The 18,201-nt window shown below is 52.4% G+C and overlaps 5 protein-coding genes across 5 annotated transcripts; 1 reads left to right on the top strand and 4 right to left on the bottom strand.

Moving 5' to 3' along the window:
• Positions 1-1,329: 1,329 nt before the first annotated feature.
• On the bottom strand, positions 1,330-2,774 carry AYO20_01349 (cystathionine beta-lyase; the record flags this gene model as incomplete). The annotated part of the gene is made up of 2 exons (XM_022639655.1): positions 1,330-2,505; positions 2,556-2,774. 2 exons carry the CDS (start codon positions 2,772-2,774, stop codon positions 1,330-1,332), a joined length of 1,395 nt encoding a protein of 464 aa, XP_022504491.1.
• A 3,502-nt stretch (positions 2,775-6,276) lies between these two features.
• AYO20_01348 (hypothetical protein) lies at positions 6,277-8,634 on the top strand (the record flags this gene model as incomplete). The annotated part of the gene is made up of 1 exon (XM_022639654.1): positions 6,277-8,634. One exon carries the CDS (start codon positions 6,277-6,279, stop codon positions 8,632-8,634), a length of 2,358 nt encoding a protein of 785 aa, XP_022504490.1.
• A 996-nt stretch (positions 8,635-9,630) lies between these two features.
• AYO20_01347 (hypothetical protein) lies at positions 9,631-11,553 on the bottom strand (the record flags this gene model as incomplete). Its single annotated transcript, XM_022639653.1, has 1 exon — positions 9,631-11,553. The coding sequence occupies one exon, from the start codon at positions 11,551-11,553 to the stop codon at positions 9,631-9,633; it is 1,923 nt and encodes a 640-aa protein (XP_022504489.1).
• Positions 11,554-12,198: 645 nt separating this feature from the next.
• Positions 12,199-14,038, bottom strand: AYO20_01346 (hypothetical protein; the record flags this gene model as incomplete). Its single annotated transcript, XM_022639652.1, has 2 exons — positions 12,199-13,607; positions 13,684-14,038. The coding sequence occupies 2 exons, from the start codon at positions 14,036-14,038 to the stop codon at positions 12,199-12,201; spliced, it is 1,764 nt and encodes a 587-aa protein (XP_022504488.1).
• An 853-nt stretch (positions 14,039-14,891) lies between these two features.
• Positions 14,892-17,526, bottom strand: AYO20_01345 (hypothetical protein; the record flags this gene model as incomplete). Its single annotated transcript, XM_022639651.1, has 4 exons — positions 14,892-15,812; positions 15,872-16,735; positions 16,807-17,090; positions 17,442-17,526. 4 exons carry the CDS (start codon positions 17,524-17,526, stop codon positions 14,892-14,894), a joined length of 2,154 nt encoding a protein of 717 aa, XP_022504487.1.
• Positions 17,527-18,201: the final 675 nt, after the last annotated feature.

Below are 18,201 nucleotides of genomic sequence, written 5' to 3'. Positions count from 1 at the left end.
GACCCAAGCGAGCCCATCCCTTTTCCCCCTCCCTTCTTGTATCTATGTACCGAGTATGTATCTCGTATGTACTTGTAGCCACTCGTACGAAAAACAAATCCCTCCAACAAGATCCTCTATCCTCAAAGCTCCACGGGCACCAAAAAAACGAGGAACATGGGACTCGAACCCACAACCTTGGCTTTTTTCCCTATTTCATTTTTGATACATGGCCATTGGTGTCTCATCAAATATGCCATGAACGATGGATGAAATGAGTAGGAGAGCCACGCGCTACCATTGCGCCAATCCCCCCTCCTTGTGCGAGGCTCTGGAAAAACGGACTGGAAAATCTGTGTTGAGATTTTGCAAAATTCCAAGTACATTTTGCGGTAATACAATATATGAAGTTATATATTAGTTCACGTGATTTGGGAATTGGGGGTCACCTATCTTGCCATCCGTCTTGCCTATCGCCCTATCTAACCTATCTCGCTGTGCGTGAGAACGCGGGGCGTGAAGTCTGGGCGTGTAACACAGTAGTTGCCTAGTAGTAGCAGCTAGCTACTGTAGGTGCCTAGGCAGGTAGTAACCAAGGGTATGCTAAAAGAAAGAATACGAGCAAAGTATCGGTACTAAAGATAAGTCCGAGTGAGGATGATCTGGTTGACTTTCTCTCTCTACCAACCAACTAACCTCTCTCCCGAGTTCCTAGGCGCATGTGACTTGTGGTACCCGTAGCACCTACTTGTACAAGTATGTACTGTAGGTACCGAGTACCTGGCGACATCGTATGATTCCATGGCGCATATTCGTACCGAGTACTTACTTGGTCTTGGGACTTGTTCTTGTACCGGTAGGTCCTTGCGGGCGGTGGATCTATCAAGGCGCCACGAGTACGAGGCATTTCTAGATAGACGGACCTAGACCACCTTGTCTTCCTTTCCTCCGATCGTTCGAAAGGAAAGGAATTGCGGTGAGGCGGAGGTGAAGGCTCTGTTCTGTTGTGTTCTGTTCTCCTCTCTGTTCAATTACTGGATGACCAGGTGGATCGTCGTATATACATGTACCGAGTACGTTGATCGCCTCATTTCAACCATCGCGCTTTCTTTTAGAGGAGCCTATGTACCTCGTCCGCCAGTCTACCGAGTACGTGTCTGTCTCTGGTCTTGCGCAGGATGCAAACCCAAAAGGCGCACCGCCAGATGAGCATAACAGAATTGTACTATGAAACATCAACACCAACGCCAGTTCAAGCTCGCCTTTTGTTGCCTCGCGAGAGACACTTCCCTCTCATTTCTTTTGTTTATTCCTCGGCTCTTTGATCTGAAATCGACGGCGTCCATCTCGTCAAGGCTCATTGTCTGCCGCAGCTTCTGCGGCCAGATGCTCGCCCTCTACGGGATGTTCAACCCCTGTTGTTACATTCTTTGCATAAATCCCATCAAGCGTGACGTTCATGGCACCCGACTGCACCAGTGCACTTCGTAAATCATCCAATAGATCCTCTCCGTCTTCGATCCCTACGCACAATCGGATCAAATCTTCAGGCACCCCGCGCTCTTTGCGCGTCTTAGCATCGATGCTGGCGTGGCTCATGCGGCACGGCATGCTGATGAGCGAGTTGACGCAGCCAAAACTCACACTGATAGCCCACAGTTTTGCAGACTCGACAATCCGCTCAGACAGCTGGATGTCTCCAGTTTCGAATGACAAGACTGCACCGGGTCCCCGAGCGATAGAGTGGAAGAGATCATACTGAGGATGACTCTTCAGTCCTGGGTAGCGCACTTTGAAACCTGCGGATTCCAGGAACCGGGCGATCATCATGGCATTTGCCTGCTGTGCGTCCATACGGACCTTCAATGTCTTGATGCCACGCATGAGGAGCCAGCAGTCAAACGGAGCGAGGCCGCAACCTGAGGCATTGATGGTGAAGTAAAGCTTCTCCCCCAGCGCTTCATCGTTGACGGCAAGCACACCAGCCATCAAGTCGTGGTGGCCAGACAGATACTTCGTGCCAGATTCGTAGACCACATCTGCCCCGAGTTCCAAGGGATTCTGGAGTAAGGGTGACAACATGGTGTTGTCCACGATGACAAGGCTGGCTGGATTGGCAGCGTGGGCGTAATTGGCGATCGTGGGGATATCAACAATCTTGATCAGAGGGTTGGTAGGTGTCTCAAGCAAGACCATGGCCGTTTTCTCGTTCAGCACCTCCTTCACCTTTTCAGGTGTGGTTGTGTCGACATGGTGGACGATGATTCCGCCGTGCGTGGACAGATACTTGAGCAATCTGTTTGTTCCACCATATAGATCGTCTCCTGTCACAACCTCATCCCCCGGTTTCAACTGGCGAGTAATGACATCAAGTGCACCCATGCCTGAAGAGACAACCAACGCTCTTTTGGCGCGCATGATCTTTGCAAGGTGTTTTTCTAGGTGGGTGCGAGTTGGGTTGCCGCTGCGAGTATAGTCATAGTCGGAGACTCCGCCAGTGGCAGAGGTCTGTTTGAAGGTGGCAGACTGTATGGTTGTTAGCGAGCGTCGCCCTTAAGTTCCTGATCAACACTAACCTGGTATATGGGCACGCTGCTGGCATTGTACTGGTCGTTCCCCTCTGAATAGACGAGCTGTGTCGCAATGGCGTATTGTCGACCACTTCTCGGACTGGATGGGGTAGGTGAAGGCGGTAGATCATGCCCGTCCAGATCTACTTGGGAGAAAGCTTTGCTCATTGCGCTGAGCTTGGGATTCTTCAAGGGCGGTGTAGAAGACGACCCTGACTCAGACATGATGGCGGGGGTCGAAGGGTGGCGGAGGCACAAGCTCGACGACTTGTAGAGTACTGATCAATATATTCAATGACATATGAGAGCGAAACTGGTTGTTTGCTTCTCACAGCTAATGGCGACAGACTCGAGGTGTCACACTGAATAGCTAGAGACAATGGACGAGAAAGGCGCAGAAGAAGTCGTGAGACGTGGTGAGTGGTTTGCATGTACCGAAGGTGGAGCAATTTTCGCTGTTGTCCGGGACAAAAAAGGCGAGGAGAGCAAATGACGTGCTCGGGATAAATCTGGGGGCAGTTTTCCTTCCCACACGACTCACTTCCCCTTCCTTCGGCCACACTCAGGCACCTCAGCTGAGTGCCGACTTCGGCGAAACACATACCAAATCTTTCGTTTGCACAGATGGGCGCAAAAGGACATGTTTCCCAGTCCCGTGATATCAAATCAAACTCGAACATTTGCAATTCGGACCATTTCGCTGTCTACATACTTCCCCGCGAAGACCCTACAACACAATCCTTGGGCTAAATATTTTACCGAGGCAGTCTCGCCACGGCAAACTGTCCACGAAATCTCCCGATGCTACAAGATGAGGGTTGAAAAGGTGTATTTTCAAGAGAATTCATACTACATTCTGGATTGTGGGCGGCTTGACGACTGCTCCGGATGTGCTTAGCAGAGACTATACATAGAAGAAACAGTTCGGATACATCTCAAACTCTACCGAAATCTCTCATGTGGGGGAAGAGACCACGTACAAGCTTGATGAAGAGCCTATCGAGATACGAGTCCTTGTACAATATCTTGTCAGTCATTGATTGATGTCGGAGGTTTGCCATAATAACGGCACTTTATAACCCGATACTCTATCGATATCCAAAGCCAAACACCGAGCACTCGGTACCTAGAGAGTAATCGAAAAACAAGGAGTTGTCGCATTAGAAATCTGCCCGAGGCACCGAGTACTACTTACTGGGAGAGCTATCCCATGCTACCTCACAACCAGCATGATCATTCGATCATCTTCTGTCCTTGTCAACCAGTTCGAATATGTTGATCAACAGACTGCACGCCATGTGGTCCGGGCGACGATCACTAGACCAATGCGATAGAATGTTCCAAGGCGTGAAACGCTGACAGCTAACGGGTTCTGGAGCCCATGGACGAGGGACGGAGCATGAAACTCCAGGGTCATCAGAAGATATGATCAAGGATGAAAGAATGTGCACGCCCCAAACATTGCAGAGATTTCACAAAAGCTTAAGCAGGACTGACAGGGAGCAGGGTGGCTCTTTTGCTGCAGCTTCTTGGTTCAGCCCCCTAGGGTAATGAAACGCAGTCAGCGGGACCAACATGTGTGTGTGTGTGTGTGTGCTCGGTATGTATGTTTTCATGTGGAATGCTGTTGTTGTACCTCGTACGAGGTACATTCCTCGCATGGCACAACGTCTCGTCAATGCATACCGCATATGTTGTGTCCGAACCAGCCGATGACGGTGGTGGTATGTTTCCAAAAGCAAACCCATCCCTTTCTTCTCCTCGACTATGACCAGTAACCACAATTACCAACGGAGCGGCAGATGGAGAAGATGGTGGAGGAGAATTTGAACCAATCCCTCTCACCCTCAAAAGCCCCATTGTTTTCGACCGGCGTCTGGCTGACACGCGATTGGGCTCCAGTCAGCTCCTGGTTCCTGGTGCTAAAATTGCTTGCTTGGGAATAGTGTTACGTGCCTGGTCTTTTACTGGCAGCTCAGCGTCCCAGTCGACAAGGACTCACCTTGAAGCAACTTCAACCCTGCCCTGTGGCTCTCGTCAGAATTTTCGCGCCCCGATGGTCTCAGAGCGGCGAGCATGCCGGCAGCACAGCAGAAGCACAGACTGTTTCGATGCATGTTTCGGCCACAGATAAGGCGGTCAGAATCCCCGACCGTCACGGTCGCTGGACATGCTCTCAATGAGCCACAACACAAGGACGAGTACTCATGCGAAGACTGCAGATCCTCGTTAGTCGCAGAGGATCAGGTAATGAAAAGCCACGCTGCAGCCAAATGCGAGCCACGGCGTGGTAACGAGATTGGGGTGTGAAATTGGGTGCAATAGAAGCGAGGGGATCAGAACCCAGTAACGGTAAAAGGCGAAATCAATGGCCTAACAAGAGGAGGCTGAGCCAGCCCCCAGGCTTTGAAGCGCGGTACAAGTACGAGTCTTGGTAGTATTTGCGCTGCAGGTACGGTCTTAGCGTCTTGATCCTTTAACTAGGTCCTAAGGTACAGGCCCAACAAGGAGCGCCTGTGGGTAGCCCGAGGTCCGCTCTAGTGGGGCCCGTGGCTGTAACGGACAGGTTACTCGTTATACTCGGAAAATAACCACTGGGTGCACTGGGTAGAGTGCCTGAGAGATATCTCCGTCGGGGCCACCTTTGGCTGGGCCGAGTCCACTAACTCCCCAAGATCTCTCCGTTTGAGTTTGCGCCCCAGGAGCCGCTGGCGTGCCCTTGTCTCGACCAACAGCCACCGCTTGGGCTTAGCAACTGCGCTTGTTGGCTTGTTGGCCTTGCCTCTTCACTCCTTTCCCATCACGTACACGGACTCCATTCAGCCTCTCCCTTTCGACACGTCCTTTGACAATGCCTTCCTTCTCACCTGTCCTTTGCACTCTCCATTCACGCCTGCACGCCCTCATCATCGAGCCTCGATGATCCGTCAACGTCGCCGTGGTCGCCGTCTCTCGTTCTGCGACCGATAATCCTCCCTTTCGACCTGCCAACTCCGCCTCGACGGCTGCGGTTCTTCATCCCTTTCGTGTCCAAGCAGTTTTGCCAGCACCGAGTCCGACGTGCTCGCGTTCATTCCTTTAGACCGTCGACGTCCGGCCTATTTTGACACGATCGATCACGCTCTTTAATTCTTTCCACTTGTTGGACGCATTCTACAGCATTGCTGCCAGTCCCTTCCCGAAAGATCACCTTGTCGTGTCTTCAGTCGACAGATCGAGTCTTCAAATCGCCCACAGCAGCTCTTTGGATACCATCTTTGTCTTCGCGAGCAATTGGCTGGCCCAACAATTCGAGGAGGAGTATAGCTTAGATCAGATCCCTTTGTTGGAAAGACACGGGTCATCCGGGGGTCAAAGAAGTCGCCAAAAATATATGGTCTGAGGCCTTTGATCGTTCGACTTTGTCAGTTTGCGGACCTGCCGGACAAAGGAATTCCTACCATCACAAATTTCGACAGCCAGTGAGCCTGCTCTTAGTTTTATAACTCGACCGAATCAGACTGGTTTGAACAAATCCGCGAAGAAGACGGAAGCGCAAGAAATCGTCTGGGACGGTTCTTTCGAGATACAGATCAGGGTCATTTGATCCTAGCCGCTCCTTTAAACAACTCTCACCATATACACTCGTTTCACAAGAAGATCTAAAGTAAGCAAAGGCCAGAACAAAACTGCCAGATGTTTTGCTGACGGACTCTCCAGAAACCTCCCAGACAACGACCTTCAAGATATGAAGATCTCATCACTTACATTGTTCGCTGCAGTGGTGGCAGGATCCTTTGCCGAAGCTGTCCCTGCCCATCGTCGTGGAGCGGATCTCAAGCCCAGGTACTATTTCCCGAGGGTCGTGAAGAGGCAGGTCACGTTTGACAATTCGACCACCTCGACCGACCCCAACAGTTCCAGCTCTACGGACTCGGGAATAGGTAGCTTGATATCGTCGGTATCTGATGCCTTGTCTGGAATCGCATCTCAAATCTCGGGCGATACAACGACATCGACACCAGCCAGCACCGACGCACAGACTACCGACACAGGCACTGACACTGATACGGCAACGGATGTGGACACTGCCACAGTCTCGGCTACAGACACACCCACGATTACAGACTTTTTCAACAGCCCGTCTGCAACTGATGTCCCTACTAGTATCAACAGTGATACAACTTCGACTGGGACGGATACGGCAAGCATTACATCTATCGCTACTTCAGGTCTGAGCACTGACGAGATTGGTATTACTCTGGGGCTTGGATCCATCATTACGACTGATTCATCTACGGACACTGACACTGCCACTGCCACTGCAAGCACTACAGACATCTCTGCTGTCGCCTCGTCTGTTCTCTCATCGGCCAGCGATGCTGCAACTTCAATATTGTCCGTGGCGAGCTCGTTGCAATCAGTTGCGGCCACTGCTTCTGGCACAGACATCGCATCCATTTCCTCGGCTTTGTCCTCAGCTGCTTCAGCTGCGTCCTCAATAGCATCTGATGTGAGCTCAGCAAACTCGGTCATAACTTCTACAGATGGCACTACCACTTCGAGTCCAGCTGATGTGACTTCTGACCTCAACTCCTTCATCTCGGACGTGACAACGACCCCTACAATCTCACCCACTATCACGGATATCAATACTCCCACGGACACTCCCACAGATACTCCCACGGACACGGTAACGGCACCTCCTACTACCACGCCAAATACAACACCTACGGATGTGCCCACAGACGGACCAACTGGGACACCAACAACCACTCCGACTGATACTCCGACAGACCCTCCTCCACCGCCACCAACTACAACACCGACTACTACGCCCAATACCACTCCAACTGACACGCCGACGACCACCCCCACTGGTCCGACGGATATTAACACCACCCCGACTGACACTCCCACAGTTACCGGGGGTAATGGGAACAATACCGCGACCACTACTCCTACTGGCACACCAACTGACACAATCGGCAACACACTGACTACCACACCTACTGAGACCCCCACTGAAACTCCTACAACTATCCCAACAGTGACTCCGACCGTGACGCCGTTTGTTGGAAACTTGACGACACCAATTGCAAGCACCACGACTGATAGGCCCACGACCTCGGAGATCCCTGTCAACACCGTCAAGCCCACTGGGACAGACTCGGCGACAGTGTTTGTTCCAGACCCTAGCATTATCTCTGCTACAACGGCTCCCCCCACTGAGACGTCCAAGTCGGCTTCAACAAGCGCTGCAGTCATTCCAACGACACTCCCTCGCGTCATTCAACCACAAGGTGGTGTACCTGACGCGCCAGAAAACTCGACCTTGATCCAGCTCGGGTTTGATTACGGTCTCAACTATGCTTTCGTGGTGTCCTCCCCTACTGCTGTGTCTCAAATATTCTCTTATCTGCCCGTTGGTCTTTCCCACGGATTAGGTATTGACCTTGATCAAGTGGTGATGCAGTATTTGCAGCCCTACAACACTTTGGATACTTTGAACTACATCACCACTTTGGCTATGGCGTACATTCCCGCAGACAAAGTCGACACGCTCTCCCTGCAGCTCCTGAATCCTAACTCTGATCTCTACAACAACCCCAACCCGTCGGTCGTAACTCTGATGGGAATGATTGATCCTTCGATTCCTGTTCTGCCTGGATCTCAAATCGCGGGAGGAGGGACACCCATTAACTCGGCAAATTCTGCCGCCACGACTTCTGACCAAAGTGGCACGCCTGACGATGGCACACCCGGAGGCTCCGACTCTGGGAGCTCGCCAATCCGGCCGTCTTCAGTTGGTATTGCCGTTGGAGCCGTGGCTGGTGCCGCAGTCTATGGAGCTGCCATGTTCCTTGTTGCGCGAAGGTACAAGAGAAGAAAGGCTGGCCACCAACGGTCAAGCAGCATGCAATCAGGGAATCGTGGACCTCGTGCTGGTGAACAGTCGAACCTGATGGTTGGGGCACGTGGCAGTTATGGTACTCGATTCGGTGGAAGGACCTCTCGGACAAGTGATCGCAGCAATTCTCAGCGAAGCGGACGGACGTATATCAGTCCACCAGTGATGGCTGAGAATAGTTTGGGATGGAACTGATTGGCAAGATCTACCTTGTACAGCTGGAAGATGTGCGACCAATTGATTGGAACTCGATGCCCGCTCACGAAAGAAACACCACACTCTGATTTTTCTTATATAAGTCGTTCCCCTTTTCTTTATTGCCAGTTAGGCCCTTTTGATATCTTGGAAAGAAGCGGAGAGGGGAAAGGTGGATTGGAGAAATGCCATTTTGATTGAAGAAAGTGACCATGATGTACAAGAACATGAAGGCCAGAGGAAGGGGGCGGGGAGCGGGGAGCTAGTGAGAGATTGAAAGGACAGAGAGACAGAGAGAGTATTGTGAATATAGAGCAGCTCATCCATCTATTGTGCTGTCAGATCGTCGATGAGATGGCATGTGTAGGGAGGTATCTGCTGGCCATCTGAGAATCGACCGCCCCAGAAAGATAGTCTATCCTAACCTAACCTAACCGTCGATCGAATCTGGCAATGCAGTGAGGTGGTAGATGAAGTATATACCCAGTTTAGCTAGCAGGGGTGAGTTGAGTTGAGTTAAGTAAGGCACAATGGCAATGGCAGTCAAATGGCAATCTATTTTACTTTATCATCCATCATCTTGTTCCACTAACTGGCTAGGTAGCTACCTACATAGCCACATAGCTACTGAGCTACTGTAGCAAGCTATGTAGATGGCTATTGGTTATTAGTTATCCCGGCTATACCAGTCTATACCAGTTTATACCAGCTTGCTATACCAAGAATAATATACTAGGTAGTTGGCAGGTACATCTCCATAACGAAGACGGGGTGACACGGTGAATGTGACCAATTGGCGAATGATTGATCGATTGATAGTTATTCTAGCCTCCCAAAAGTCCAAGTCCAATCCTGTCCACCTCCATGTCCATGTCCATGTCCAATAAGAGATAGATGGCCTGTGATAGATAGATACCATTCATTCGCAGTATCCAGTATCCAGTACCCGATACCGAGCAACGAGTACAGAAAGACAGACAGACAGACAAGAGTCAATCAGCCCCCTGACCTCTGATGAGGGGCGTATGCGTTCCTCACTCTGCCCCTCATGGGAAATCTCTCGTTCAAGAGCGCTTCTTCGGTAGCAGACCCCGTCGTGCCGGCGGCGGCGGCGGCGGGTGTTGTTGCTATCTCATCCACGCCCACTCCCCTGCCTCCGTCGCTTTCGACCGGCTTTGTTTGAATGTGCCTGTCTTCGTGGAATTCCGAGTTTGTCTCCAGTTCGATCAGGTCGCCCATTCGGTCAACGGCGCCGTTGCGTTCCCTCTTTGCTCCCGCGCCGGCCATCTTCCTCATCCACCCTTCGATCGCGCCGCCAACGTCGCCGGTTAAACCCGCGCCATTCGAGTTAGAGCGTAGGCTTCGTACCGACTCGGAGCTCGCGCGGGGCGTAGATCGGGACGTGGATATTTTCGCACTGAAGCCCGTCCGGGGGATTTCCCCAGGTGGTGGCAGGAAGTCTGGGAAATATTGGTTGAATTTGCGATTCAATGGGTCCTCTGCTGGCCCCGGGCGAGAAGCTTCTGTGCGAAGACCGCGAAGGGTGCCGACCCCTCCGGGCCCGCGGAGGGCCTCAGCAAAGGGGTTGCCTCCAGTGACACTGGAAGAACGTTGACGACCAGACGAGCTGAGCCGGGACGAGGGAAAGTTGGGACGGCGGACAGGAGAGGCATTTAACGAGGCAGAAAGCTGTGCGGCGTGAGTGGGTGGGTGGCGGAGCGTATCGAACGAGGTTTTGGGTGTGGGCGAAGGCGAGGCCGTAAGGGTGGCGTTCGATTTTCGACGGGCACGAGGAAAGTAGCCCAATGCACGACGGGGCACGCGAAGGACCTCAGTGGCTTCTTTGAAGTTGGGTAGCATGACCCAGCAGTCATGTTTGAACTCGACATCTTCGGAGAGAGAGGTGATGAGCGATATCGGTTCCGAGGTCAGAGCAGAGGAAATGGTCGTGTTTGCGCGAGAGGAGCTGTGAACACCATTGGATGCTGGAGAGTCGAGGCGCTTCGGTTTGGCGTCGGGGATATCTTGAGGAGAGAGGTGGTCGGACTCTGGATCAAAGAGATCTTTGGAGAGGTATGGACTCTCGACTCTCCTGCCTTTGATGGTGGAGCCTTCCAGCGGGACCAAAACATGCGTTCGTGTTTGGACGTTGTCGTTGGGCCAGAACCGATTCACCTTTCGGAAGAGGTCAGGCTGGCAGTTGTACTTGATGATGATTCCAGCCAGCGTGTCCCCTTTCTCAACTTTGTGCATGTAAACAAGGGCATCCTCATTCTGGTCCGCGGGAGTCGGTGCGGCAGACTCCGCGTCCGAGTCACGTCTCTTAAATTTGCCCAGACGATCGCGGTTCTCTGATGCACTTGCAAGCAGCAGGGCTTCCCTCTTCTTCGCCTGGACCATTGCCCGCCGCTCCTCGACACTACCCTGGATGAGATTTGTGGTGGACTGAATCGAAGGACCCCATTGTGGCAAGGTCTTTTTCGAGCCATAGTGGTTGTCCTGTTTCATCCATAGAGGCTTCTTGAACGAGCCAGCGACCTTCTCCTTCGAAGGGCCCGCCACTTCACTCCCTAATAACGTGGACGCGAAGCCCTGGAGCGAGGTCCATGGCTCCCACAGCCCCTGACTTCCTCCGGTAGGGGTTGAAGTGCCCGAGGATGACCTCGCATGTGTCTTACTCGATCGACCGTTCCTCGGTCTGTCCGTCGACTTGGACCTCGATACCGCGGCGTCGTTGGGGGAGACGCCTCTGCTGGGGAATAGTGGCGGGGTAGAGGACGTGGAGGTAGATATGGCGGTGGACTGGGTAGGAGTACCCTCATCGTCCAGGTAGGATATAAGACGACCGGTTCGAGGGCGCAGGGTCGAGGTGCTACTATTGGCAGACTGGTAGAGGCCGCTAAGGGAACTGTTGCTCATGGCTGGCCTGGCGACCAACGCGAGACATCGGAGACTGGCGGCGACATGGAGGATCCCGACGGGCCCCAAAGGATATGGATCCCAGGGGGGGTGTTTGACAGGCGGACCTGGCTGGGGTTGTTCCTTTGTACAGAACAGACAAGAGTACGGACAGGCCTGTTGAGGAGGAGTTGTTCTCGTAGAACCAAGTCCCGGGTTGAAGTAAGGAAAAGGTACAGTGCGCAGGGACCGACTGTAGATGCTAGTTTGGCTTTCGGAGTCCTTTCAAGTCCCAAGGAGATGATGCGATATCAATGGGTGAAATGGGGGTTGAATGGGCCATGGCGCGGCCTCAGCCGCCGACGTCGATCCGATTCTGGTCTCAGTCTCAGTCTCAGTCTCACGTGAACAGCCACATAATAACCGCAGGCCTTTGTTGTGAGCCTTGTGCCCTTGGTTTCTTTACAAAATATACCACGTACATGTCTCTTATCACAAGCACAAGAATTTTGTCTCAATAAGTGAAATTCCAGGCTAATGGATATCCATATATGCATGCACCTTGTAGCAATGTATCCAACGTCTTTGACCCGGACGCCTTGCAAGGCCGGATCTTTGGCTCTTGTTGCGCTTTCTATCATGTAGTTGTACCACGCTTGACATCGATCAGAGGCTGTCCTCTCTCCATCTGCTCCGGACCCTTTGCCAGCCCTCCTTCTCCTCCAATCCGCCTCTCTTCTCAAGCCCTAGCCCACGCTCCACCCACTCCTGACTTCCCATTTCGCTCAGACGGCTGAGCGCCCTGGCAAACGCGAACCGCTCTTCATCACCGCTGAAGAGGGAGCTTTGCTTCAACATGCTCATATTCATTCCCAGGTCATCCATGAGGTTGCGCATCACGTCGTCGACATCCGCCCCTTCCTCCTCGCGTGCCCCTCTTCCTTCGGAGGATTTCTTGACCTCTTCGACGACAGCATGCTCTTCTTTGGACGCACCAGATTTGTCATTCTGAACTTTGTGGGTGACTTTATTCAGCGACTCATCTAGCTCACTCTTGGACACAAAAAGCTGAGAGAGAGGCACTGCGGTTGTGAGAACCAGCTTTGCATGCGATTCGTACACGGCATCGATGAAAGTGATGAACCGCCTAGCCCAGTCGCGTTCTCTATGAGTCATGCCGGGCACGTCGGTGACGATGAACGCATCAAAACTGCGCATCATTTCAATGTAGTCCGCGGCACCTGTAGCGCGACCGATCAGGTCGTGGAAAGTAAACATGGCGCAACGGCCTGAGGCGAGCGGGATCTGGACTTCGCGACCCCAAACGGTGATTGTCGTGGGATGAGGCGGATCGTTCTCGGGATCGCCCAGGAAACGGAACCATTTGTTTGCGTGAGAGACGGCCGCTCGATCGAGCGGATGATGGTACACTCCTGAGGGAGGTCTTGGGAGTTTGCGGTAGTCCGTTTGGGAATCGAGATTTATGACCTTGAGTTGTTTCTTCAGGAGGTTAATGCACGGGACAAACGACTGTCGCTGAATCCCATTCTTGTAGAGATCGTCCGGGTGTCGATTCGACGTCGTGACCAATACAACGCCGTGCGACATCAGAGCCTCGATCAATCGACGGAGGATCATGGCGTCCGCGACATCAACAACCTGAAACTCATCGAAGCAGAGGACCTGGGCTGTTTCGGCAATATCCGCCGCGATAAAAGGCACGGCGTCAAAATCGTTGCCATATTGCATGCGGACCTTGTGCAATCGCTTGTGGACGTCTTGCATAAAGTTGTGGAAGTGAATTCGAGTCTTGGAGGTGATGTTGGGAGGTAATGTGTCGAAGAAGAGGTCCATCAGCATGGTCTTGCCAGAACCAACGTCGCCATACATGTACAGTCCCTTGGGCAGGTTCTCTGGTATTTCGCCTATGGCCTTCTTCTTGTTCCCACCCCCGAACAGAGACCCAAACAGAGATTTCTTGGGCGGCTGGAGATCGTTGACGTCCGGGTGGACGATCTTGGGAGGGTTGTATTCTTTTAGAGTCTCGTGCAGGTCTTGGAGGTGTTCAATCAAAGCTGGGGACACGCCAGTCAGTCAGTCTGGAGGTAGCTCAACCCATGAAACAACAAAAGAGCGACATCGTCTACGCACTTCTCTGGTGTTCATCCTCCCGCAGTCGTCTCGTTTGCACTCTCTCGTCATACTCCTCCAAAGGTCCGCGCGTGGAAACATCGGTCACACTGGCAAGCTCTCGTCTCTGCTGCTGGTGCCGCTGGACCGATCTCGGCACTCGGACCGTCTGTCGAAGACTCCTGGAACTTCTTCCATTGCTGGCCACGACATGGATCTGGCGAGACGAACTTCTCAACTCTTTTCTTTGCCGTCGCAGAGTGTCAAGGCAGTTGGTGCATATCGTCCGCCTCAACGGCTGGGCTGCGGTATCGGAGAGCAGAGCTCTTACGTAGGACTGAACGGCGATGCGGAAAGGTTGCACAGGCGCCTTCATCTTGCTCAAACAAGGAATGCCTAACTTCACAGAGCAGACCCGCCCTTGTGCTAACAGACCAGCCGAGTCATGGCGAGGAGGTGTATTTACAATAATCTTGATAAAGAGAATATCCGCCGCAGTGCAGAGACGTCAGAGCGAATTGCTCTTGCGCCTTCGGAATAAACACCGCAGTTTGTGATCTCGGCCACCTCGGACAACCATCGGCGAGAAAACTATTGCCGTCAGTCAAGACACGATGCTCACCAGTGTCAGATCTTTCAGCCGCCGTTTTCCCCTTTTATCTTATTTTTCTCATCTTAGGACCGTGAGAGTGGAGACAAAAGACATGTGGTCTCGCGGTCTTGAACCAGTGATTAGAGATGGTGGCAGAACTTCATTACAAAGAGCAGGTTCTATAGACCTCTGAGGACTATCATATTGACCCAAAATGGCCTGCATACCCGCATGATAGAAGGGACTATAATTTGCGCACAAGGCTTTCCATCATCCATGTCTCATCGCGCCGCCGCCGCGTACCTGTCAAAGATCCGTCCAAAAAAATGACTTCGAGAGATTTCAACTCCACGTAAGCAACTTCATATCCTCTCCCCTCTTTCCAGACAAGGCCGAAAGTCTTGAAACTTTTTGCGAGAAATGGAAAAGTCTTCCTCCAAGATCGACCCGAGGACGCCTCCCAGGAGCGCCAAACATCGTCACATTAATTCTTCGTCTCATCAATTGCTCTGTCGCTCATTCTGTAAGTCGCGCGTAAGAAAAAGGCTTGCGAGTCAATGCAAAACAGCGCTGAGACTCGTGAAGCTGCTCATTGGCAATATTCAGAAGGCATCATCGGAAGAATAACATCGTTCCCTCAAGCGCCCGCAAAATTGACGTAGAGTGTTAGTTTTGGGTTCCGCTGTAGCGCGACGTCGAGGTTGTCATCGTTCTCGAGGTCAATCAGAGTGTTCGTTGGCTCGTCCTTATATTGTATGACAATGTCTTCATTGACCTTTAGACGTTCCATCAGCTTCTCCCGCAGTGCAGCAAATATAATGTCCTGAGGTACTCGCAGGACAATAATGTCATCCTGAAAGAACACCTTGACCTTCATAACAGCGTTGGCGTTGCTAGCCTTCATGCTCGAGGAGGTGGAATTTTGAGTCAAGTTGCTGGCCTGGGAGTGCAGGAAAGGGGGCCCTCCCATAGCCACGCCGGTCCCAGCGGACATGGTTACAGGGCCTCGGTGTTGCTGGGACGCTCGTGCGCTGGGAGGTGGCATACCTCCGTACGCCATACCGGGCGCTTGCTGGTTAGAGGACGTCCGCGAGACTGGTTGCATCGATTGCTGCGATCCCGCGGATAGTCGGTAATCCTCGCCTAGCGCATTGGGGTCTATTTCAAAATCTTGACCCGGTTTGGGCTTGAATAGATTTCTCACAAGCATGCTTTTGGAGATGTGAGGCGGCATTGCCACTATCTTTTTGATATATTCGTCCAAATTCTGGCGTCTACCATTGGAAATTGCGTCCGTGACATGTGCTACCGGCCCAGGCATAAACGGGAGGGTACGAGGCTTGCCCTTATTGCCGGCTTCTTCGGGGAACATCTCCAGTAAAGCAATCTGAAAGTCGTAGAAATCAGCGTAGTATCGTGATAGCTCCCACCATCGACCGTCTTCCATTTGACATTCGATGATATACCAGTACATGTCGTTGTCGAAACAATAACGGGGCACTGAAGCGCTGATCGGTGCAAGAGGGATATTCGACTGCTGCGACATTCTCGCACCGTTCTATTTGATACCGGGTTAACCTCACCTCTTAGATTGCGACAACAAGACCTTCCACTTACATAGTTTGTGTTGGGGAGTGATTGCTGCGAGGAGGTATTTTGAATGCTCATGCGAGCCATCTCGGATGACATTTGAGCCTGGGGATTGTCAAACTTGCCCAGGCTGATACTGCTGTTTTTGTATTCCGCTGCAAACTTTTTCCACTCTTCAACTCGAGGGACGCCTGCTTTCCGGACAGCGTCGAGGGGGTCGGCCACCGATTGCATTGTCGCTGTATCCTTAATATCGACAAACGAAACCGGAATCAATCCTGGCCCTCCTAACCGTCCTATCGGCTTCGCAACGAACCATTCCGGATTGGACTGCGCCACGACAATGATTGCTTCGCCGGCTTTGGCGTCCAGCTCATCTGCCCTTTCAGCATGAAAATCGTATTGCACCACACCATAGACCATGGCGCCCGGGCTTCTTCCGGTCATACTCGGCCCTCGCTGGTGTGCTCCTGGACTCGGTCTTGTAGTGGCTGTTGATTCGGATCTTGTGTGGCCGGAGTTGGTCGAGCCTTTCTCTGAAAATCCCGAGTCGTGACCATCCATCTTCTCCCCCGGGGATGAAAGAGAGTTTTCACTTTGTCGCTGCTTCTTACCGACGACTTCAAAGAAGGCCACCGGCACGAGCCCTCTCGCCGAGGGGATGAGCGGATTGCAGGCCTCGTACCACTCTGTGTCGTCCTCGCGGCTCAGGACGTGAAAGAAGTCGCCCTTGTGGAAGGATAACTCTTGCGCATTGCCATTTTTGGGCTCGTAGTCGTATAAGGCTTTTATCACTTTCTTGGGGGGAAGCGCCTGGATCGTCTTGGGGGTGATGGTGAGACTTGGTGGCTGCCTCGTGTCCTTGTCACTCTTGAGAGATCGGCGGATAGCCTAAAGAGAGAGATACATGAGCGCCTGCGATCTTGCAAGGGCAGCATTGTGAATGATGGGCGGTGACATACCTTCATTGTCGCATTTGACGTGTGCCCCGCAGTCGTCCTTGGCTGGATAGAAATTCCTAGGAGAATGGGGGTTGTTGTTGGTTCTAGATCGACTGCATGTGAAGTGGCAAGGTGGAACGAGGCTTTCAACGGCTCGTACTGGTTTAGGACGGTGTTGAACTGTTCGGAGCAAAGATGAGGCAGAATGTGTTTCAACTTTGGAGGAGTTTTGACAGGCTGGGGAAAGGTCGTTGATTGTTCGGACAGGCGCGGCGGCACACGAGGTTTGGGCAAGGAGAAAAGATCTGGTGCGTTTCCTCTAGCGTGTCTGGCAGGGATTCCTCCTGGTGTTCCGGCTCAAGCCCGCAATGGCCCCCACGGATTCAAGATTGCAAAGGGAGTCAAATTTTGCCCATCAAATGCCAGTCACGGAAGGCCAGAGATTGGGAATGTTGATGATTCACTTTGGGACTTACTCCCACTCCTCTCACTGAGAACCGGTAGGCATGTGATGGTCTGATTTGAAGGACATGCGGACTTCCGGGGTACCTGTACTCGGTAGGCTGGTGCGTCTGGTACGCATGCGAGGTACTCTTGGTATGTATGTAAATGGAAAGAACTTGAGTTCCAAGCGTTAATTAGCTAATTACCCGTACCGTAGTCGACGCAACCCGCAACGTGGGCAAAGGCATGGGTACTCGGTAGGGGTAGGAGCACGGGCACGGGCGCAGGCGCAGGCATGGGGGATGACATGGGCACAAAGGGTCGCAGGCGCATGGCAGCCACTATTCTTCAGTCATTTGGCCCTTAAACCATCAAACCATTCCCAAAGCATCCACAACCCAAAAGATTCGAGAACAAAGAAGCCCCCCCAACCCGCTACCGTTTGACCGGCCGTCCGTCCTCAACAAGGTCAACGACGTCCAGTCATCTCGCGTGATGACCCTTTGTGCTTTGTGCAGCTAGACCTAGCCGCATATTGATGGCAGAGGGGAACCTTCCAACCATTAATCATTGCCCTGCAGGAAAGCCATGTATACTCAAAACCATCAGCCCTTCCACTCCACTACAAGTACTCGTCCTCACAGCTGGGTGGATCAGAGTAATACCTCATCTCTCCTGTACCCTTCTCAGCTCGCTCATCCCGGCCTGCACGTCAAGCCTCCCACCCTCCCCGACGCAGGTCTCAGGTCCTTGAAACGACAGGGTTTAACAAAGACTGCATGACAGATCCTACACCAATTGTCGAACAATCACATCCATTTCCAGCTTTTGTACTACTTCCAGAAATGTAAATCTCAGAGAAGACCCATTGTCCTTGTAAGCCTCTACGGAGGTCTTCTTCATGCGCATCCTTCGAGGAGCCTCGAAGCATCTCCCACGCTGTTCACCGTCGATGACGGCTATGGGAAAAAA

The sequence above is a fragment of the Fonsecaea nubica genome (assembly GCF_001646965.1).
Source record: "Fonsecaea nubica strain CBS 269.64 chromosome Unknown Scaff5, whole genome shotgun sequence".
NCBI classification, from domain to species: Eukaryota; Fungi; Ascomycota; class Eurotiomycetes; order Chaetothyriales; family Herpotrichiellaceae; genus Fonsecaea; species Fonsecaea nubica.
The sequence above is the reverse complement of the archived record's forward strand: the minus strand, read 5'-3'. Positions and strand labels throughout refer to the sequence as shown.